Source organism: Myiozetetes cayanensis, unplaced genomic scaffold (assembly GCF_022539395.1).
Source record: "Myiozetetes cayanensis isolate MyiCay16 unplaced genomic scaffold, myiCay2020 scf2-11, whole genome shotgun sequence".
NCBI classification, from domain to species: domain Eukaryota; kingdom Metazoa; phylum Chordata; class Aves; order Passeriformes; family Tyrannidae; genus Myiozetetes; species Myiozetetes cayanensis.
The window spans coordinates 4083840-4106554 of NW_026087411.1; the positions used below are offsets into that span (position 1 = coordinate 4083840).

The window sequence follows — 22715 nt, forward strand, 5'->3', positions numbered from 1 at the left end:
GTCAGTGTAGAAGATACCTTTGCCTCTAGGTACCTACAGTATGTTGTGCATGCAGTCCCATCCTCTCCAACTTTATTTACTAACAAGTGCATGCAAAATTCCAGAAACTGGGTACCGTGCTGACTGCCTGTCAGTTTAGGAGTGGTATTCTCCAATTTAGTGCTCCCTCCTCCTCCCCTGCAGTGGGATAGAGAGGAGAATTGGAGGTACAGAAGGTAAAGATCATGGATTGAGACAAGAACAATTTACTGGAAATGACAGTGAGATAAGAACAGCAACAATATTAATGACAGAGGGTACAAGAAAGAGCAACACGGAAACAATACCCAGAAGGCATCTTTTTTTCCCTGGAAGAGACTCCCTTTCCCCTGCCCCCAGTAATGAACTGAGGTGGTATAGAATAACCTCTGTGTCCTAGGCATGCCCCTCCTGGCTACTGCCAAAACTGAACCTGTCCTGGCTGGAACCAGGACACTGCCAAGCAAGCCTTGGTAGTCCATTCAGATCCCAAGAGGAGGAGTTGGTAGCACTAATCTAGATTGCAGAAAAATCTTTGGTTCTTAAAGTGCATAGTGAGACACTGTTTTTTCTAATGTAATAGGATTTTTGTTATGAAATTGTATTATAGAAAACTTGATTCACTGCTGCCTTTGGTTCTGTTAACAACCTATTAACACTTAATTCTTGGATTCATGGAAGGCTTCTTGTTATCTGCAGATGTAATGGTGCAATGCCTGTCTGAAAATTGTGTTCCTCCTAGAGGGTAAATTAAAAATAACTAAGAGATTATTTGTGCTTTGAGTTGTTGTCTTCTATGTACCTGCACCACTGTTCTGCACCTCTCTCTTCTAAATTTGACTTTTGGCTGGGTGACTGTGGTTTGAGAACTGAATCAGCAGTGGACTAATAACTGTAATTGTCATAAGGATCATGCTAGGAAAACTTTCATCCTACATTCAGCCTGGAATGACACCTCACCTGAGTTGCAGAGGGTTCAGAACACTTCTTGTCCAGTCATGTTACTTCCCAAGAAAAATGCAACACAACCTGAATGTGCAAGTGCCAAGCCAGTCATTCAAAGGCAGGAGATATTAACTTAGATAATTTGTTTTGCTGTTTTAATTCTTGTGAGGTGTAGTAACATTTAACCAGGCAGAAGACCTACATCTGAAGTAGGTCTGAAAAACTTTTTTTTTTTTCCTACCAGACCCCCAATAAAGTGTATTCTTAAACAAGTTCCTGGATACTGTGATGATGAGTGCTGCATGAAAAATGTACATATGTTAAAAGCAAAGTTTTCGGTAGAGAAATTGCAAGACAAAATAGAACTTGAAGTAATTTGTGAGGCTTGTATGTTCATTTGCAAAATGGTCTAAGCTCAACTTACATAATTGGTAGGCAAACATTCAGTAGCAGAAAATATGCCCGTGCTAAGTCTCCATTCCAACTTCTTTCCCTGGAGTGTTCTTGAGCAGTTCCTTTCAAATCCTTCATGACTTGTTCCCAGCAAAATTTGTGACTAGTACTCAGTTTTCATGCTGCTGAGACCTGCTGCGTTATCAGTCACTTCTGGACAGCTCCATTTGAAATGCTACACAACTATTTTCCCAATTCATAACTTTGAGTGCAACCTCTGTTTATCAATCCACTTATTCCCATCTTTTCCACAGCATCAAATTAGTTATTTTTATTGTCAAGACTACTATGACCAGTCTCAATACAGACTGTGTAGAAACTCTGATTCCCACTACCAACAAATAAAAACTTTCCTGGCTTATCTGATAAATTTCCAAATGTTTTCATGATTTCTCAGAGAGTGTCCCCTGCACATCAGAAAAGATCTTGCAGAACTGCCTTCTAGTCCCCCTTTCGTACCTCCTCTCAAAATGCAATGCTGTGCTGCCTTTGAAATTTAAATATTTAAATTAAAAATTTAAATATTTAAATATTGGTTTGCAAGGATTGTGTCCCAGCAAACTATCCAGTACAGCATAATTTCCCACACCCCACAGTCCACATGTCCTAAGACACTGTAGTTCAAAGACAAGACAAGGGTGGACTTTGTGGAGTATCCAGCACAAGATTACAATAAGTTACAGCATTACAAAGAATAATCATCATGGCAGAACCAACAGACTATCCAGGCAGGTGTATAAATACATGTAATTAAATAGCAAGAGATAGTGGTAAATGGCACTTGATGGCAGCGAGGTCCGTATTCCTCTCCATTCCTCTGCATTCATAATGCATTACACATAATCCATTTAACTGCATTCCTAGTGCTGCATAACTGCACATCATACTGACAGAGGGATCACCATGTATGTTCCAGGCATATTACTCTGAGAAGAAATATATAAACATATATTTTCGGGTTTTTAGTGAGGCAAATATTTTTCCATCAGCAACTGTTTAAAAAGCAAATTCACTCGATTGTTTTAGTTGATCAGTAATTTTGTGTTTATCTCTTGTAGGAAGTTTGCAGTATCTACAAAAATTCCTGACACTAAATGGTGTCAAAAGTGTTGTGTTGGTAAGTAAAGGTCTGGAGAATAAGTATGAAGAAGCAATACAAATGGTGGCAGTATTAAGATGACTGTGTCAGGTTTAGGATGTGAAGGGAGAAGAGACTTTTGTCATTGTTATGAAACTATGCATTTGCAGACAGTGAGCTCATTCAGGTTAGTCCTTGTGTTTAAGCAATTAAAACTTTCCCATTTCACTCTTAATATTTAAAAACAATTTGCAAGAAATGCAGAGAAGCAGAATGGCATCAAAACTTAAACCAGTCCTCAGGAAGAACCTAATCTCCATGGATGGAGCAACTTAAAGAAGTTGTCATCAGGATTAAGCTGTGTGACTTCCTAGCACAAGTTCCAGTTAACCAATATTGGATGATAAAAAGCGAGGAGTATTTTCAATTCTTTGAGGACAGTGTTGTCTCTGAAGCATTTATAATGTGTTCGGTAATGTGCCAGCTACTGAAGTTTCAAAGCTGCACTGTGTTAAGGGGGAAGATAGATTTAAAAAACAAACAAACAAAGAAAAAACCCCAGGAAAGGTAACTGTAGATGAGCTCTTGTGTCCCGGAAATGTTCTACCTGGTATTCCGTAATCAAATGTTTGGTGTGAGGAGTCCAGGATGTTTTCAGAGACTTAGTGGAAAGCGAGCATGTAATTTATCCTGATAATATCTCTTCTTATCTCTAGGGTATGGTGGGGTGTTAGTGATATGTACATAGTGATATGTTTGGGTGTATGTCCAACCCGAGCTCTAATTGAAGTATCAAAGTCAAGCTGTGAGTGTTATTGGATGCTGAAGGGAACACCCAAAGGGGTGGATTGACAGGGATCAGAGTACGTGTGAATGCTTACTTTCTGACATAAAAATTAATTTGGAAGTCCATATGTTTCCACGTTTCTGTTTATAAAATGAGAAACCTAGTGGTGTGCTGCTCTGTGATCCTGTGACTTCTGTCCTGTCAGGCACAGAGTTTAACAAGGGTGCTGTAGTACTTGACAGTATGAGGGGAGTCTTGACATTCAGAGATGGATTAACCTGATAAGCCTGGAGCCCTTCTTGCACGAGGAGGTACAAGTGATAATTTGTGAAGGCAACAAGGGTGGCTGCAAAAGGCATGTCCAAAGGGAGAAACAACAGATTCCCCTCCGCACAGCTTACTTGGTGCAACCTGAGCCTCCATTCCTGCTGGCAGCATAAGTCTGCTTTGGGCCTTGGGGAAGCAGGAACGTCACAGGAGGCAGATAAAGACAAGCACGTCTGGTCTTCTTTCTGCACCTTATAAGTGTTGGTAATTGCATGTCTAGTGGTTTCTGGTGCTGAGTTCAGCCTTACTAAGAGTCACACCAAGCATTATTTGATGCAGTTTGCAGTTAGTCTGACTTAACGTTGAGTGAGAAATTGGATTAATGAAATTAAGCGCTGATGTTTAAGGTGCCGAGGGATTGCTGATGAGTTTCTGTGTCAGTAAGGTAGCATGAGCATATTTGACATGTTATCTAAACTGTGTTGCTAAGTGCCTGATGACCTACAGTTTGCTGCACAGTAAAATTTGGTCTTTAGATGTGTTTGTACGAAGTGCAAAATAACACTTGTTTGTCCTAAAGGATATATTGGTAGTGCTTAAGGAGTGAAATTTTGTCAAGATTGTAGAATTGAAGTTGAGAAACTTCAAATTTCACAGTGCCTGATTTTGCAACTTTGTTCTCTACCCGTTTTTGAGTTCTGATAAACAATTGAAGAGCAACACTTCTGCTTTTCTGTTGTTCTTCAGTTTCAGCTGAATTTCCTGATGATCTAGAAGTGTTCATCAGAAATGTAGAGCTCCTGGGTTTTCAGTACTTGCTGTGATGGTGCTTGAACAGCAGCTCAGCTGTTCTCAAGTGACAGTGGTTGTTCACTGCCTGCTGAATAACTGTCTGTGTCAGGAAAAAAAACCATTCTTTAACAGCTGCTCATGATGATTTTGAGATAGTTTGGGCAAACCAGCATAGTAGAGCCAAGACACTTCAAACGTATATACAGTCAACTATTTTTTTGTAACATGGTTGGAAATTGTTTATAACTTGTATGTGCTTAATACACTAATATTCTGTATCCTTTTTTGACAGTGAGGAATCCCTATACAGGCCACAAGTACCTTTGTGGAGCACTACAGTCTAGCATTGTTTTGTTAGAGTGGGTCGAACCAATGCAAAAATTTATGTTAATCAAGGTAAAAGTACAGTTACTCTCGTGTTCAGTTCTTTTTATCTTGTTAAGGTGACTTGTTAAGAACACAAGTATTAGCCATTTCTTGATTTATTATTTTCTATTAAATTATATTTTAAATAGCTATTTAAATGTGTTGTATTAACTAACTCAAAATACTTACAAGAATGTTCATGTTTTTATGGTGTAATTCAGTTAGAGAACCGAGCCCTTCTCTCCATGAACACTGCCCTTTAGTTTCACAATAGAAACCTCTGGGTGACAGACTGAGTCATGGCAGTGAAGTGATAAAACTGCTTAACAGTGGTCTTGCTCCCGTACCAGAGAGAAGTTGGCCACTTATTCTATGTTTTGTGACACTGGAGGTGCCCAGAAGTGCTTGTTATCTCCCCATCTGACACCACCTGAAGAGACGGAGCCAGGGTGGACTCATGTTTGTGGAAGGGCAGTTGCTATAACTTGATCAGCCTGGAAAAGAAGGCTTAGAGGTTTAATAGCCAGGGAGAACAGTGATGAGCACTGTTTTCATCTGTGGGTAGCTGCATAGGGCATTCATGATGAAAGACATGCTGTCTTATTTTAACTGAATTGCCATGAGATGCTCTAAACTTCTTAACTCAGGCTTTTTATATTTATCAACTCCTGTTATCTGAAAAAGTAAACATAAATGTTACAAAATGTATGGCATAAAATCTACTATGCAATTTAAATATCTAGTAGCAACTCAGACAACATTTGTTTTCCTTCTAATATCTATTTTTTTGTTTCTAAATCTAGCACATAGATTTTCCTGTACCTTGTCCACTGAGATTGTTTGAAATGCTGGTAGTCCCCGAGCAGGAATTCCCTTTAGTTTGTGTTGGTGTCAGTAGAGGAAGAGACTTCAACCAGGTGGTGAAGTTTGAGACTGTCAACCCAAATTCTACCTCTTCGTGGTTTACAGAAACAGGTTTGTGTGCTGTTGTAATTGCATTCAGAAATGTTCTTTGCTCTTCTTGTTATAACTGAATCACTCTGAGGAAGCAAATGGTTAAATTATTAAGGTTAAGTGATCATTGTAAGTTCTCTGTTTGAAGGAGTATCTGGTTGTACCTGCTTGTACATGCACTTTTTTGACGTTTCTACTTGTTAAACTGATTGGATTTCTTGAGATTTTTGATATAGCAGAGGATAGAGTTATGGTTTCTTGCATTTCCATAAATTACACTGTACTTTATTACCCACTGTGCTGTTCTGTGCTTTACCCTGGCACCATGACTTCATTTAATAGATTTTAGCAGAATTGCGTTCGGAGCAATTTCTTTCAGTATCTCTGTAAGGTGTAGTTTGGCTGTCTTATAGTATGCCACTGTGGTTAGGAGCAGTGTTATCAGCCTCCTGCTGAGATAGAGCATTCTTCTGGTGTTTATGGAAAACAAAAGGGATTATGACAACTGGTAGCAGGAAACCAACTGTCTGCCCCGTCACCAGTCTGGGCACCATGAGTGAGGAGGCCACTGTCTGAGCAACAGCAGAAATTCTCTTAAAGAAGTATGCTAAGAATTACCTTTGTAGAGTTGCAAGGTTGTCCCTTAAACCTCGATGCAGTAGTGAACCAGCCCTAGTCATAGCCTGCAGGTTTAGAAGCTTTGTTTTTACCAGGCATAGATCCCCTGTCTATTCATGAGGAATTTATACACGGCCCTGTGCTGGCATACACAGGTATGAGTCCAGCTGAGTGTGTACTGCAGAATTTGGTAAGAACAGCAGTTTTTACCAGGAAGATACTCACTGACTTTCCTGCTGCTGAAAAGAGCATCAGCTTTTGACACAGTTTAAGGCATAGTTACGGAAAACCAAAGCGAGCAGTGGATGGCCAGTTAAGGCACTTAACGACTTCAGACAGTGCATTTTATTTTCAGTCACTCGTGTAGCTGTGTGACTTTATACTAGAGTCCATAAAAGTAACATGTTGAAGAGAAATGTCCTGTTGTCATTTCTCTCTCAATATTGTCTGCATCAGTGCATAAATAGAGGAATACTAATCCCTTCCCATTTTTTTTTAATGTGGAAAATTTAGCATTGCATTGTGCCTTCCAAACCCTCTTTATTAATCTCCTTGAATCACTTGTGTATTCTCACGTTGTTTGTTCTTGTTTACTCCTATTTCTGTGACTCCAGTTTAAATCCTTTTGTTGAGTTGGTTTATTTCTGTCCCCTGCTGGCAGAAGAGTGATAATGCAATCAAACAGATTTCTTTTTTTTTTCTGAATGAGTAAAGTGTGTACTGCACAGAATCACAGAAACATTTGGGTTGGAAGGGACCTTAAAGATCATCTACTTCCAACCCCCCCTGCTGTGGGCAGAGACACCTTCCACTAGACCAGGTTGCTCAGAGATCCATTCAACCTGGCCTCGAGCAATACCAGGGATGGGGCATCCACACCTCTGTGCAACCTGTTACATGGTCTCAAATAGTTTCCATCGAACAGTAGTTTTTATCATTTGACATTATTTTGTAAATGTCTGATCAAGATATTTTAAAAGAATTAGCTGGCAGAGACTTGCTGGGGGGTTTCTCCCTGACATCCTTCAGCCAGTGCAGTGCATGTTTCCATAGTGCACTTGTGGTTGCAAAGATTTATCCTCCAGTCTTTCTGTTGCACGCTTTCATTGTGGCTGCATCTGCCTTTGGTATACCTTCCAAGAAAAACAGGAAAAAAGAGGTGGAGGGACCATCTCATGAGCACATTTCTGCCATTGTTGAGGAGCTTTTTGCTTCTCAGCAGAACCATGTATTTTATAATTTAACTGAGAGCTGCTTTTGTATTTTGGGTAACATACTGTAATTTCTTGCCTCTAATGGATTTACTGAGTTTCTCTTTTCTATGTGAAAGATGCCTACAGAATCACTGGCAGTAATGTTGAATTAATAAGAGCTGCTTTATGTGTAATTTTAATGTTAACAAACAAATGGACCAAAACCACACTTCTCTTTTGAGTTAAAATATCCACTTGTGGATCAAATCCCTGTTGGCTGTGATGGAGACTGCTGCAGCTGTAACCCAGAAAAGAAGAAAATAACCCTTACTTTAAGAGTTTTGATAAGAAAATAATCCACTATTTTTGGAAGATCTGGGCATGGAAAGTCTGCAAATAGCAGCAAGAATTAAGTAGTAATATGTAAGTGTAGCAGGATTTAGAAATAAACAGAAGAAAAGTGCAATGAAACAGCACTGTGTAGTCACACTATCATATATATCTGCCCTTTCTTGTAACAGCAGTATTAAATTACACCAACAGAGAATGGAGAACAATGTACATGTGAATTTGCTTGTGTGACATGGCTCAGAAAAGGCTTGATTAAATCCATACTTAGTTCCATATTTTAGCTTCAGTTTTCCTGTCACAGTCAACATGTTAGATAAGTGGACATGCCTAAGAGAAGAGAAATGTCACTGGTAAGATGAAGATTTTAAGTAGATAAAAACACCAACCCATCTAATCGTCTCAATCTCTAGAACTTGCATTTCAAATTTCATGCTAATTTATGTTATGAACTAACACTGTCATTTTTTTATAGACACTACAGAGACGAGTGTTGTACATGTAACACAGCTGGAGAGAGATACCATTTTGGTGTGTTTGGATTGTAAGTTTTAGTATCAGCTAAATATATAAATATGCATGTACATGCATACTGTCTTTAAATTAGGTCATATATTGCAGATAATTCTTGGTTAACATATCCTTATTTATTGTCTAGGCTGCATAAAAATAGTGAATCTGCAAGGCAGGTTAAAATCCAGCCGCAAACTGTCATCAGAACTCACCTTTGACTTTCAGATTGAATCAATAGGTAAGTCGGAATTCATTATTAGTTTTGGATATCCATGTAGACTATAGAGCTGGGCAATCACCAACTGTGTGAAATTTAACAAGAGTAAGCGGTAGATTCCACACCTGGGATGAGGTAATCCTGGTTGTGTGTAAAAATTGGCAGATGAGAGGCTGGAGAGCAGCCAGCCCTGTGGAAAGAGATCTGAGGGTTTGGATTGATGGCGATCTGAAGATGAGTCAGCCAAGGGCCAGCCATGTCCTGGGGTGCATCAGGCTCAGCATCACTATCTGGTCAAGGGAGGTGATTGTCCCGCTCTGCTCTGTGCTGGTGCAGCCTCGCCTCAAGTCCGCAATATAAAAATGATGTCATACTATTAGAGTGTGTCCAAAGGAGGGTGACCCAGATGGTGACAGGTTTTGAAGACAAGAGGAGAGCCTGAGGTCACTTGGTTTGTTCAGCCTAGAGAGACAGCTGAGGGGTGATCACATCGCAGCTTCCTCGGGGGGGGCAGTGGAGGGGGAGGTGCTGGTCTCGCCTCTCTGGTGACCAGCAATAAGACACATGGAAATTACATGAAACTGCACATGGGGGAGTTCAGATTGGATATTAGGAAAAGGCATTTCACTCAGAGGGTGATCAGTCATTAGAATGGGCTTCCCAGAGAAGTGATCGCAACACTAAGCTTGTCAGAGTTCAAGGAGCATCTGGACAATACTCTTAGTCGTATGGTTTAGTTTTAGGTAGTTCTGTGAGGAGCAGGGAGTTGGACCCAGTGATCATTATGGGTCCCTTCCAACTCAAGATGTTCTGTGATTAATTTGCTTAATGTTACAGTAAATAATTAGGTATGCTAACCGTCTAGCCTTTGGCATTTGAAACACTATCTCAGTTCACTTTGTGTGAGAAGGCCCAGTGAAAGGTTCAGCATGCTATTAATGTGTTTTCCTAGGAGCACTTTGAATGGAGTAATAATCCTGATTAAGCTAAATATCTTGAGAGTATGATGGAGACCTTCAGCCTCTAAAGGAATACCTTAATACAACCTGCATAAACTCTGTGAATCACTCATGCCTAACTCATTTTGCACGTGTGTTTGTGCAGTCCATTTTTATAAAGTAGCTCAAAGACTAAATTATATGTCATAGGTTACATAAATTTTGTTTCCTTGGAAAGAATCTGAATGGATTAAATTTGTGAAACAGAAAGAATAAGTTATTTTGGCAATTCTCCAGTGGTTACATACCTAGATTGCATCACATGCTTTTGAAAGAGTTGAGGGGGGATGTGTGCACAGATGGAGGGTAGCACCAGGAGAGAAGGAACAATGGGAGCTAAAATAGTAAGGAGTTGGAGGGACTTTATTTCTGAGGAGAAGCTTTAAAGTTTCAGGCCCTTCAAACATAATGTCCCACAGAGAAGAGGAAAAGACACATTTAGGATTTCACATCTAGAACATTTTCTGGTTAGGTAGAAATACTTTGAAACCCTCCTCACTAAACAAATAGTTTATAAATGCAGCTACTTTTGAAGCAGGTTCAGTGATTCCTGTGAGATGTTCTGCAGTCTGTGTGTATGAATGTGATGCAATAAAACATAAATTTACAGATTTCAAAATTGCAGTCATGCTTTTGGCCTTAAAAGCACGAGTTGACGTTATGCCTCAAAACTGATTCCAGTGTTCTTTGTTACCAGTCTGTCTACAAGACAGTGTATTGGCATTCTGGAAACACGGCATGCAAGGAAGGAGTTTTAGATCGAATGAGGTGAGTGCTGCATCTTCCTTCAAATTCTGGCCTCTTACGTAAACCAAGCAGAGGATAAATGCATAATGCTGTAGTCTGAAAAAGAGTAAAAACATCTCAGTAACTTCCTAGGTTAGACCTAGAAGCTGGAGTCTCATTCTAAGCTTTTTTCATTAGTATTAGTGGAGCTGTGCAAGAGCCACATCACATCTAACATGCAAAGCGGAAACAAAAACCAGGTCAGGATGCCATAGAAAATACCCAAACCTAATTCTTGGGACCATTGATCTTCACCTTAAATTGCTTTGAAGACCACTGTCAGTCCCTTGGCCTCTCACATATGGATACCAAAATTTGGGCTTTGCCAGTAGTTCCACTGCTAAGCTTTAGCTTTTTGTCACAGCATCACAGGAGTTGCCTGATGTATTTTAGTCTCTTCCATGTTCTCTTGCCTTACAAATACTTCGAAGATTTTAGTGGCCAGGTTTCACAAGAAGTATTTTTCCGTTTTTAAGAGAAGACTCTCAGATTGACCTAAGCATGGATTATTTTTCTTCTAAAATAGTCCCTTTTTTAGCCAATTTAATGTGATTTTTATACAGAGTTAAACCATTATAAGTACCTTCCCAAATCTTTTTGTTTTCCTTGATGCAAACCTTGTGTATCTGTTAGTGAAAATGCTGTGTTTTGTAGGATTTTAGTTAAGTCTTTTAATTTGGTTGTTTGAATTTTTTGAATTCCTTATCTATCCTGTCCTACTAGCCACAGCCATTGAAAAAAATAAACCAGTTTTCATCTGTGATATGAAAAGCCTTCACTGCCAGGCTCAGGTCGTGACCGTATTTGTTACTTTTGGGGAATTTTATACTATGTAGTATGTAGGAAGAGGTTACACAGGACAAAAACCTGACTGGCCTAACTTTGCAGCATTTTTTTTTCTTTGAAGACACCGTTAGTTCAGATTCCCTAATATAATACAGTTGGTCTAATTGGGGACAATTTGAGCTGCTCGCAAAGTTATTTCCTTACACAATGGTTTCATTGAGTGGGAAGAATGAAACAGGAGAGCTGTGTGAATTCTGAGACAAGACACTCAAAATTTGGGCAAAGATTGCGCAGGCTCAGCCCCACAGAAAGCAGGAAGTAGTTTTCTTAGCAAAGTGCAGAACTTCATTGTTGTGAATTAAAATGCTCTTGCAAGTTCTCTGTGCTGAAAGTGCATTCACTAGGTCGGCTAACATTACTAGGATCCGGGAAGGAGAGAAGAATCTCTGCTTTCCTCAAGAATGTGAAATTTGGCTGTGTAGAAAAGGAGCTTTGTAAACAGCACTGCCTGTTCACAATGTGACTTGATATCCTTTGGAGCATGCAGTGGGCTTTGGTTGACTTTATTGAATAGCATTATGGTTTTTTGGGTGCTTTGATATTCATGTGATCATAAAGATGTATTACACAAGTACAATTCACCCACAGAAAACAAAGCTCTGTGGCTCTAGTCTGAAATGTCACAATGGGCTTAAGTACCACAAATTGTTTACATTTCTCTGCTAAGATTTTCAGAATATGTTTCAGAATAGTGCATTATTACTGTAATTCAAAATTTCAGAAGAATATGTTTTATGCGTGATTTACCCGACCCATTTTTTGATATCCGCTCTAGAGTGAGACAAATTGCACCCTACAGGTACCTATTTCAGTCATGGCTGTTAAGAGAATTGCACTGGTAGTTCAAGTACTGTGCTGAGCCCTGCTGTTGTGGGAGGAATTACAGAAAACTTGTATTTCATTTAATAATGACAGTTGCATTAAATTCTCTATCGGATTTAAATCAGCAGTCAGTTGGTAAAATAAGTCACAGTCAGTATTTTCCTGTAGGCTGATTTTAAAACAAAACAAAACCACTTATGCACTTAACATGTAAATACTTATTTTTATTGTCTAGATCACACAAGAAATTTCTGATAATACGAGGATATTCAGGCTTCTGGGATCGGACAGGTAAGAAAATAAGTAAACATGGCATACTAAAATAAAAGAATGTGTTCTCCTACCTTGTAAAAGTTCTTTTTCCTTGCTTCTTGCAAATTCTTTTTTAGCCATCTTAGACATTCCTTTGTGTACGTGTCTACCTTCCAGTCCTTTGAGCTTACTGCTCGTTCTTCAATAAGTAAAAAAAAGTCTTCTAAAAGTGTCTGTGGGCTTCCAGAAGTACTCAGCCATGCAAGAAGCTCTTACTTGGCTGCAGTCGCAATCTCCAGGAGCTTCCTTTTTGCACTGTAATTCTTCTGTTTAATTTGGTGAAATCTTTATTTTCAGATGTTCTGCTGCAGTTGCTCATCAAGATCTGCTTCTGGAGACAAAAATGCAAAAAAATACTTAAAAATTTAAATATCTCACTTTCACCTCCAGAAAGGAAATCTACCTGGTTTTCTCCCAGCATGACAGCTGAGGTTTTGTAAGAGCTCTTGGTAACTCCTAGTGTAGCTGTTCTTTGGTGTCTGCCTTGCAGGACACTAACACCATGTCTGTGTGACCCATCAGATAGCAGCTTGCTGAGTCAGTAACTGCTGTTTTAGGAGTGTCACCGACTTCCTCAACTTTCTCTGTCCTGTTTTCGAACTTTGTACTTCTGTAACAGCCACGGAAACAGCAGCTGTTTTGTCTTCTGGGGAGTGCATGCTGATGTGACAGTTTCACCAGTAATGAATTCACAAGTGAAAAGATAGGCTTTAATTTTTCTTTTGAGAATTGTCTCTGTCTTAACGCTGCTCACAGTAAACTCAAGTGTCATCTTAGAGTGACGTTGCAAAAAATTGCTTTGTGAAAATAATGTCCTCTTCCCCAAATATGGTCCCATCTATTTCTGGCTTGCTCTAATAGTCTGTCAAGTCTGAGACAATGTTTAAAGAGTTTGCACTGCAATAGACATTAATTCCAATTTCTTCATATACCCTTTCCCTTACAGCTCTCTTCTGTTTTGTGCTTGAGCTGTGAAACCTTTTTCCAGTAACATGTCATTTCCTAGGCAGTTCGTAGGAACTGGGGTTCTGAGAAGCCAAAAACCTGATGTCAGTCTAACAAAAGCTTGCATGTTGCTTTCTTCTGGTGAACAGGGAATTGCCTCATGCACATTGAGCAGAGGGGAGATTTTCTGAACTATAGTTTTGAAGCAAGCAAACTTTCCTGTGTGAGTGCACAGTAGATGGATCTGAGTTTCCCCCACTCTTCCTTCATTTCAGGGTGTTTGTGGAGGAGAATGCAATGATGAACTTTATGGTCCATTTAGCAATTTTAGCAGTTCATGCCTGATGAAAAAAATCTCTAGCAGTTTGTGAAGCAAAATTGTGACTGCTACTTTCTCTTCTTTGAAGAGAAAGGTCTGATCTAGGACATCCCTTATGGTCTTCGCAGTTGTAGTGTAGGTCCAGCTAACCCAGTCTCCTGCCTACAGTGATGGCCGAAAGTGGGTGCCAAGAAAAAGAATAAGAGAGATCTTTTCCTTGAGGCTTCTCAAGGCCTGCAAATTTTTGTCTCTGGGACTTTCAGAGCTGGAGGAAGTTTCATAGACTCAGGAAAAGACTAGAAATGCTCTCAGAAGTGTCATCCTCAGTCATCTGCCATTCCAGTGGCAAAGGGCAGACTAACAACCTTCAGAACTGGAGCCTGATTAATGGATTCGCTTTGCAAAGCTCCAGGAAAGCACAAACCTGGGAAGTAGGGGAGTGATGGACCCTCTTCAGAAGCCCTCACTGAAAAGATGAGAGGCCACAGGGATATGTTCCAGCAAGGGAAATTCCAGCTGGATAAAAGAGGGGAAAACATTGTGGTGGTTCAGCAGTGCAGCAGGAGCCCAGAGAGGCTGTGGGAGATTTTTGAAGACCTTGCTCTATACACGACCGTGAGCTTGGTTTGAGTGGCTTTTGGACCAGAGGCATCCAGGGAAAGGGAAATGACAACCAGTCAGCTGGATCTTGGTAAAGAATGTTTACAGTTACATCCAGGGTTGTTTTTAAACGAAGGCTTACTTGACATTATGGCTTTTTAATTGTCGTTTTAGGGTCGTGGTGCTGGAGAGCAGACCGACGGACAACCCCACAGCCAACAGCAATTTGTACATCCTGGCAGGGCATGAGAACAGTTACTGAGAACAGCACGTGGCAGGCAGCTCACTGTGACAAGAGAACACTCCTGCTGCAGCAGCACTCGTGACTGGCTGGAATTGCACAAAAGCTGCAGTAACCCCACTTCAGTTACTTTATAATTTATTGTGGCATGAGAGGAAGACGAGAATTGTTTGTGGTATGGACACAGAAGCATTATAATACCACAGAAGTGCTTAATTTACTGTTATGTAATCTTTGTACATATGCAGTATTTTTCAGTGAAACTTCTTGCTGAAGCCCTACACTGACTTTCTGTAGATAGAGGTCCTCCTGTTTAGTACAAGTGTCTTACCTGTACAGATGTAAAAGTCACTGAGGATGCAAAAATTAAATCGGGGTACTATTATAAGGACGTCTCATGTGTTTATTATAAAGTGGGATGCTAGCAACAAGTATAGTACATTTAGCAACACTATTGTATTTTATTATATGTAATTTACTAATACAAATAAATATTAACTTTTAGAAATTGTAACCAAGGCTGTAATCAGATTACAATCTTGTTTTAATTTCGATACAACACACTGGTGTTCATGTTTGCACAATATATTAAGATGTGATGTATTTAGTCACAAAGGTAAGCTGTGACTTTGTGGATATGACTCGGGCTTCAAAGTTCCTTTTTTTCGTTTACTCGGGTAGTTTTCTTTGTGAAACAAACCAGTTAAACACCTGTATTTTTATATTTAATTAAAACTTTCCTTATGATTACTTCTCTATGCTTGAAAACAATACCGTATGGATGGGTGTCAGTCCCAGACTAGTGGTACCTGGCTGTAATTCTGCAATAGGTGTTTGAATTATTAGTGTATACAATGATAAAAATTAGTATTATTGTTCGTCTTGCTAAATAGTTTCATATCACGATGAAAAGGAGCAACATTCCACATTGTGGAAATGGCTCAAAGATGTTGCCATTTTGACTTTTTTTTGGCCTTATAACCATTTTCACACTTTTCTTGATTTTAGGATGTTAACACATGGCCAAAATAATTTAGTTACTACCTCATTCAAACAATACAATGGTTACTACGCATCACGGGAACTTAGTTTTGATCAGAAGTATTTTTGATTGCTATTTTCCAGTGGAGTGTGTAAATGCCAAGTTTTAAGCAAAATGCACACATTTGAGTCCTTTTTTTTGTATATGTTCTTTATATTTTATTGTGATAATATACACTAAAACCAAACTAAATTAAAAGTGATTTATGGCCTGCGTTATCGTTGTGATTGGTAATGCTTTGAAATATGTTCCCTAATGTATATAATGTAAAATAAATTTTTTTAACATGTTGTTGTACAATTAGATTATCACCTGCACTGATTTTCCACGTAAGACTAAAATGGAACATTGAGTTTTGAATTCTGCTATTAAATGGTTGTGCCAAACACCAAAGCTGGGCATTTCTGAATGTATGAACAGTCAGATTGCTGGATTTCTACTCAATTTTGGCTGGCACTGAAGGGTCAGCCCTTTAGGCAGTGGATGTATGTATTTGAGTTAGGTCTTTCCAAATTCCAGTTTGCTTGGTTTCTTCCCTCCATTGCCTGCTGTTTCACCTCCATTGATTGCAAAACTGGTTTTACTTTTTTTCTTCCAGCAGGGTTTTTTTCTGCCCGTGGGCCTCAAGGTCGCTGCCTCTGCTGGCCCCATCTCAGCTGTTCCTTGTACTGAGACACAGCTCAGCCTGCGGGAGAGGAGGCAGCGCCAGTCCCACTGCTGAGAAGCCGAATTCTCAGAAAAGGCAAGAAGTTGTGTGCGTTTCACAGCACCCTTGTGAAACCCCTGGGGGGGATTTCCATCCTGCCTCCTGTGGGTTGTTCCTCACTCACAAAGCACAGTATAGCTAATGGTGCTGTAAACGTGCTTCCTCCTGTGAGGGTTCTGCAGCAGCTGGGACCAAGTTTCTCAGGCCATTGCTGAATTATAGGCACCAGAAGCTAAGGGCTATTGGTTTTTATTCCAGTTGAGCACTTTTGGTACAAGCATGCATGCTGGGATGCAACTGGAAGAGCTAAAAATAAAGAGAAGAGGGTGGTGACATGGGGGAAGAAGGAGAGCATTGTGCTAGGACAGGCGTGTTCCCAATCTGTTGATGTACTCAGGACAGCTTTGCTGTTCCCATGCTGCTCTCCAGCCTTAGAGATAAGAAGTGAAGGGTTCCTGCTTTTTTGAGGAATTGTCCTGTTGCAGGATTTGGGGTTTGTGCCACAAAACTGCCTTTCCCCCTCTCAAGATGCTTGACTGCTCTGCTGACAGCTGCCCTCAGCTGAGCCCAGGAGCCTGGGCATCTGGTAAATCAAAAGGTCTCCTTTGCTAGACCTGCAGTTACCTTGAACTGGAACTTTTCTTGAGCTGTGCTTGGTGGGAGCTCACACCACCCCCACCCTGGCCTGGAGCTGGGATGGGTGTGTGGCTGATGGATGGGAGCACAGCCGGTGCCAGCAAATCCCATCACAAGCTCCATGAGATTAGAGCAAGGCCTTTGCCTACAGGTGGTTCACACAGCTCCTCTAACAGCCCGTGTGACTTCCCTTTCTCTCCTCCCACCCCCTCTGTGCTGCCTGGGAGCAGGCAGGGTGTCTTGTGGTAAATGAGACAGTGTGATAGGGCACTTGCCAGCCTGGCAGCAAAGTCTGATTAGGGCAGGGGCTGAGCTTGGGCCTCCATCCACACTAAGCATTCTTACAGGGAACAAAGCAACCTAGTTGATCCTGTGATTTCTTGCACCTCACAGGGTTCAGCTTTAGCAATAGCCCTGCTGGTTTTTGAAGGATTGCATGTGGAAAGGTAGGGAAAACAGCTGGTAAAAACAGGAACGGGCCAAAACCTCTTGTTTCCCTTCAAGGAAACATTCCAGCTTGACCTAAAATACTGGTTATAGGGAATAATGTTTCAGGCCTGTGTTATCTATTGAGGGGTGTAGAAGCTGTGGAAATGTGTCTGGAGAGGGAGACACTAGACCCCTGGTGCACTCTCAAGTCCTCACTGTGGACAGCAATGCTGGGTGTGCTGTCTGCTCAGCATCATCTCCTACAGCTGCATTCCTGTTGCTAGAGGTCTTCTTCCCTCCTTGGGTGCAGATTTTCATAGAATCACTGAATGGTTTGGGTTGGAAGGAACCTTAAAGACCATCCAGTTCCAACCCTCCTACCATGTGCAGGGACATCTTCTGCTAGACCACGTTGCTCAAAATCCCATCCAACCTGGCCTTAAATACTTCCAGGGATGAGGCATCCACAATTTCTCTGGGCATCCTGCTCCAGTGCCTCACTATCTTCACAGTAAAGTATTTCTTCATAATACCTAACCTAAATCTCTCCTCTCTCTGTTTAAAGCCATTCCCCTCGTCCTATCACTACGTACCCTTGTCAAAAGCCCATCTCCAACTCTTTTGCAGGCCCCCTGCAAGTACTGGAATGCTGATAGAAGGTCTCCCCAAAGACTTCTCTTTTCCAGGCTGAGCAACCCCCATCTTTGTACTATGTAGAGGTGCTCCAGCCCTTTCATCATCTTTATGGCCCTCCTCTGGACTCGCTCCAACAGGTCCATGTCCTTCTTATGTTGGGAGCCCCATAGCTCGATGCAGCACTGCAGGTCAGGTCTTACCAGGGCAGAGCAGAGTGGCAGAATCCCCTCCCTAGACCTGCTGGCCACACTGCCTTTGATGCAGCCCAGGGTGTGGTTGGCCCTCTGGGCTGCAGGTGCACATTGCTGGGCCATGTTGAGCTTCTCATCCACCAGGACTCCTTAGTCCTCCTCAGGGCTGCTCTCAATCCATTCTCCAACCAAATCTGTCAGGCAAGATTTGCCCTTAGTGAAGCCATGTTGGCTGTCACCAATCACCTCATTTCTCTTGTGCCTTAGCAGAGTTTCCAGAAGGACTTGCTCCATGATCTTGCCAAGAACAGAGGTGAGACTGACCGGCCTGTATTTCCCTGGATCTTTCTTTTCTTCCTTTTTAAAAATGGGGTTATGTTTCCCCTTTTCGGGTTCAGGACATTTCACCAGAATGCTACAATTTCTCAAATGATAGCTGGTGGTTTTGCCACTTCATCCACCAGTTCCCCCAGGACCCATGGATGCATCTCATCAGGTCCCACGGACTGTGCACCTTCAGCTGCCTTAGATGGCCTTGAACCTGACCCTCTCCTACAGTGGGTGATTCTTCATTCTCCCAATCCCTGCCTTTGCCTTCTGCAACTCAGGTAGTGTGGCTGCAGCACTTGCTGGTGAAGACAGAGGCAAAAAAGTCATCGAGTACCTCAGCCATCTCCATGTCTCGGGTGACCAGGTCTCCCTTTCCCTCCGGAGAGGGTCCTTATTTTTCCTTGTCTTCCTTTTATCACCAACGTACCTACAGCAGCTTTTCTTGTTGTCCTTGATGTCCCTGGCCACATTTAATTCTGCCAGGGCTTTAGGTCCTTTAACTTGATCCTTGGCTGCTTGGACAACCTCTCTGTATTCTTCCCAAGCTTCCTGCCCCTGCTTCCACCTTCTGTAGCTTTCCTTTTAGTGTTTGAGCTTGTCCAGGAGCTCCTTGTTCATCCATACAGGCCTCCTGCCATTTTTGGCCAACTTCCTCTCTGTTGGGATGCATCACTCCTGAGCTTGGAGCAGGTGATCCTCGAATATCAACCAGCTTTCTTGGGCCCTTCTTCCCTTCAGAGTTTTATCCCACTGTACTCTACCAACCAGATCCCAGAAGGGGCCAAAGTCTGTCCTCCTGAAGGCCAGGGCAGCAATGTACTGTGTGCCCTCCTCACTGCCTTAAGGATCTTGAACTCCAACACTTCATGGTCCCTGCAGCCAAGGCTCCCTTTGAGCTTCACATTCCCCACCAGCCCCTCCTTGGTGGTGAGCACAAGGTCCAGCACAGCACTTCTCCTCCTGGGCTCCTCTATCACTTGGAGAAGGAAGTTACTGTCAATGCATTTCAGGAACCTCCTGGATTGCTTTTGCCCTGCTGTGTTGTCCCTCCAACACATGTCAGGGTGATTGAAATCCCCCTTGAGGACCAGGAACTGTGAACGTGTGGCCCCTCCTGCCTGTGGGCAGTTTCATCCTTTCAGTGTTCCTGGTTGGGTGGTCTGTAGCAGATCCCCACTTTAACATCACCTGTCCCTGCTCTCTCTTTAATCCTGACCCTTAACCCCACGGTCAGCTCCTCATTCATCCGCAGGCAGAGCTCCAGGCACTCCTGCTGGTCACTGACACAGAGGGCAACGCCCTCCCCGATGCCCCCTGCCTGTCCTTCCTCAAGATCCTGTGTCCTTTCAACACTGCAGTCATAGGAGCCATCCCACCACATCTCCAGGATGCCCATGAGATCACAGCCCTGCAGGCGTGTGCACATCTCTAATTCCTCTTGTTTATTCCCCGTGCTTCCTTCATTTGCCCTTTGGAGCTAATTTAAATCCAACACTTTCAAATTCAAGTCCCCCTTGTGTTTCTCTGACAGGCAGCTACTCCTTGCAGTGTCCCCTAGGCTGAATACAGGAGTGCACCCTCAGCTCCTGGCAGTCCCTCCCTGGACTGTGCTGTGGCCTCATCAGATGACTGAACAAACAGAACACGGCGCCTGCAATCCCGTGTCACCCAATGCTGCTCTGTTTGAAGGACAGAGATGCTGTACAACATTCACTGGTGTTCAGGAGCCCTGGCACCTTCGTCTCCAAAGGGAGGAGCTGGAGAGCAGAGCGTTGGTGCAGTTTTACACTCGGTGTTGCACATACTCGGGAGCAGATGAAGATTTTAACTTCAACGGGCTGATTTTCCATCACGAGGCAGTGAGTGGACAGTCTGTAAGATGCTGTGATGGTGTCCCTAAATGTGCAGGCAGGCTGCTAGACCAAGCAAATAGCTCTGAGACGTGAAAATTCCAGTCTCTCATCCTTGTTCCAAAGCAGAAGTTTGACTGCTCCAGACAGCAGTATCTGTTTGGAGGAAACGCACCCAGGGTGGAGCTGCACAGTGCAGAGAGTTCCTTCTCAGAGGCTCCACCCACGACCTGCTGATGTGCTGCTGGGTCTCAAGAACATCTGCGGTCCTCAGAGCACTTCTCAAACACCAATTCTAAGTGAGCCTCACAACATGCATGCCATTCCTGACAGGAATCTTTGTGACCAGCCCTGGAGACGAAGGGAGACTCAGCAGTCTCTGCCTCTGCAATCTGTGCTGGTACTTTCCTGCCCTCCTACCTGGGAAACTGGTCGCAAACCTTCCTTCCAGTTCCTAGCGAAGGTTTCCATACATCCATCTCCCCCTCCATGCTCCCTACCAGCAGCTCACTCTTTCCTCCTCCAGTCCCCGAGCTCTCCCTGATGCCTTGCAAAGCAGAGCAAAACGACCCTACTTTTCATTTCCAGCATCTTCCTCCTCCCAGTGCCCTCCCAGACCCGCCACGAGCCTTTGTCCTGTTTAAACCACTGGGCTTCATTTGTATTCCAGCCTTGCTTCTTCTGGCTTCTTTTTCAAGAACCAGTGACAGGACCCAAGAACCAACTGGCTCGAAGTTGTGTCAGGGGAGGTTTAGGTTGGGTATTTTAGGAAAACGTTCTTCACACAGAGAGCGGCTGGGCACTGGAACAGGCTCCCCAGGGAAGTGGCCAGACACCGAGGCCGGCAGAGTTCAGGAAGTGTTTGCACAACGTTCCCAAGGAACACCGCGTGTCCCGGGGATGTCCCGTGCAGGGCTAAGGGCTGCACCTGATGATACTCGTGGGTCCCTTCCAACTTGGCACGTTCTGTGTCTCTGTGAACCAAGCTCACCTGTAGGCCTCCAGGCCGACCTCGTGCTGCTCGATCCAATGGGGCCTTTCCTTATCTCTGATCCCGCATGGCCCCCGTGCCAGACGACCGTGTTTGTAAGCAGGGAAGTGACAAGAGTTCTCCAGGGAGCAGCGACACCGCCCCGCTGCCTCCGGCTCCGGGCAGCCAGACGGCTGTCCCGGGCAGCGCCTCTCCCCGTGTCCCGGTCCCCGTGTCCCGCCGGGTGTCCCGCAGGATCCCCGGGATGCCGGGCTGTCCCCCGGGTGTCCCGCAGGATCCCCGGGATGCCGGGCTGTCCCCCGGGCTGTCCCGCAGGATCCCCGGGATGCCGGGCTGTCCCGCAGGATCCCCGGGATGCCGGGCTGTCCCGCCGGGTCCCCGGGATGCCGGGCTGTCCCGCAGGGTCCCCGGGATGCCGGGCTGTCCCCCGGGTGTCCCGCAGGATCCCCGGGATGCCGGGCTGTCCCCCGGGTGTCCCGCAGGGTCCCAGGATGCCGGGCTGTCCCGCAGGGTCCCGGGATGCCGGGCTGTCCCCCGAGTGTCCCGCCGGGTCCCCGGGATGCCGGGCTGTCCCGCAGGATCCCCGGGATGCCGGGCTGTCCCGCAGGTGTCCCGCAGGATCCCCGGGATGCAGGTGTCCCGCAGGATCCCCGGGATGCCGGGCTGTCCCGCAGGCTGTCCCGCCGGGTCCCCGGGATGCCGGGCTGTCGTGCCGCCCTCCCGCCGCCAGGGGCCGCCCCCCCGGCCGCCACTTCCGCGAGGAAGGCCGCGGCCGCGCGTGGCGGACGCGCAGGCGCAGGGCCGGGGGGGGGGGGGGGCGGCAGGGAGTCACCGCTCCGCGCATGCGCCCGCGGCGGCCGCCAGAGCGGGCGAGGACGGGACCGGGGGAGGCGGCGGCGCTCGCGCTCCGACCCCGCCCTCGCGGCCGCGCGCGCCCTCCGCCCCGCCGCGCGCCCCCGCGCCCTCGCGCGCCCCGGGCGGGGAATGCGGCACGCGCCGCCCCCCTCGCTGCGGGCCCGCCGCCCCCGCCGGCGGAGGGGCCGCGCTGAGCGCCCCGGCCCGCCCGCCGCCCGCCCGGCCCGCGCCCCGCGGCACCATGCAGGCGCAGCCGCTGCTCTACGACTTCTTCAGCGAGGAGAACGCGCCCAAGTGGCGGGGGCTGCTGGTGCCCGCCCTCAAGAAGGTGAGGGCCGGCCGGGGGCTCCCCCTCCCCGGGGCCCGGCCGCGGGCTCGGCGCGGGGCCGCCCTGGGCTCCCCGCGCTCCCGAAGCGTCCCCGGGGCTGCCGGGGTGGGTCGGGGCCGTCCCGCGGGGCAGGCGGTGCTCGGTGGGTGCCCCGCCGCCCAGGGGCCCGGCGGCCGCGCCGGGGCGATGCTCTGACACACGGGGCCGTGTAGATAAAAGCTGGCCGAAGGACACCCGAACCCGGGCCCCCTGCGCCCAGAGGGAAGCGAGCACTGCTGCTGCGGGTTTGTGCTGGTCTCCCTT

The 22715-nt window shown here is 44.8% G+C and overlaps 2 protein-coding genes across 5 annotated transcripts in view; both read left to right on the top strand.

The window, feature by feature from the left end:
* MAP4K3 (mitogen-activated protein kinase kinase kinase kinase 3) overlaps nt 1-15853 on the top strand; it is a 72705-nt gene extending 56852 nt beyond the window's left edge. For all 4 annotated transcript variants that reach the window (XM_050315805.1, XM_050315806.1, XM_050315807.1 and 1 more), the window contains 8 exons: nt 2475-2533; nt 4633-4736; nt 5510-5681; nt 8295-8363; nt 8478-8570; nt 10245-10315; nt 12237-12292; nt 14352-15853. In XM_050315805.1, coding sequence (XP_050171762.1) covers nt 2475-2533; nt 4633-4736; nt 5510-5681; nt 8295-8363; nt 8478-8570; nt 10245-10315; nt 12237-12292; nt 14352-14439 — 712 coding nt within the window. In that variant the 3' untranslated portion in view covers nt 14440-15853. The remainder of the gene's footprint in view (nt 1-2474; nt 2534-4632; nt 4737-5509; nt 5682-8294; nt 8364-8477; nt 8571-10244; nt 10316-12236; nt 12293-14351) is intronic.
* Nucleotides 15854-22289: 6436 nt separating this feature from the next.
* Nucleotides 22290-22715, top strand: part of SOS1 (SOS Ras/Rac guanine nucleotide exchange factor 1) — a 47356-nt gene continuing 46930 nt past the window's right edge. Inside the window, exon 1 of the mRNA XM_050315802.1 lies at nt 22290-22412. Coding sequence (XP_050171759.1) covers nt 22326-22412 — 87 coding nt within the window. The 5' untranslated portion in view covers nt 22290-22325. The remainder of the gene's footprint in view (nt 22413-22715) is intronic.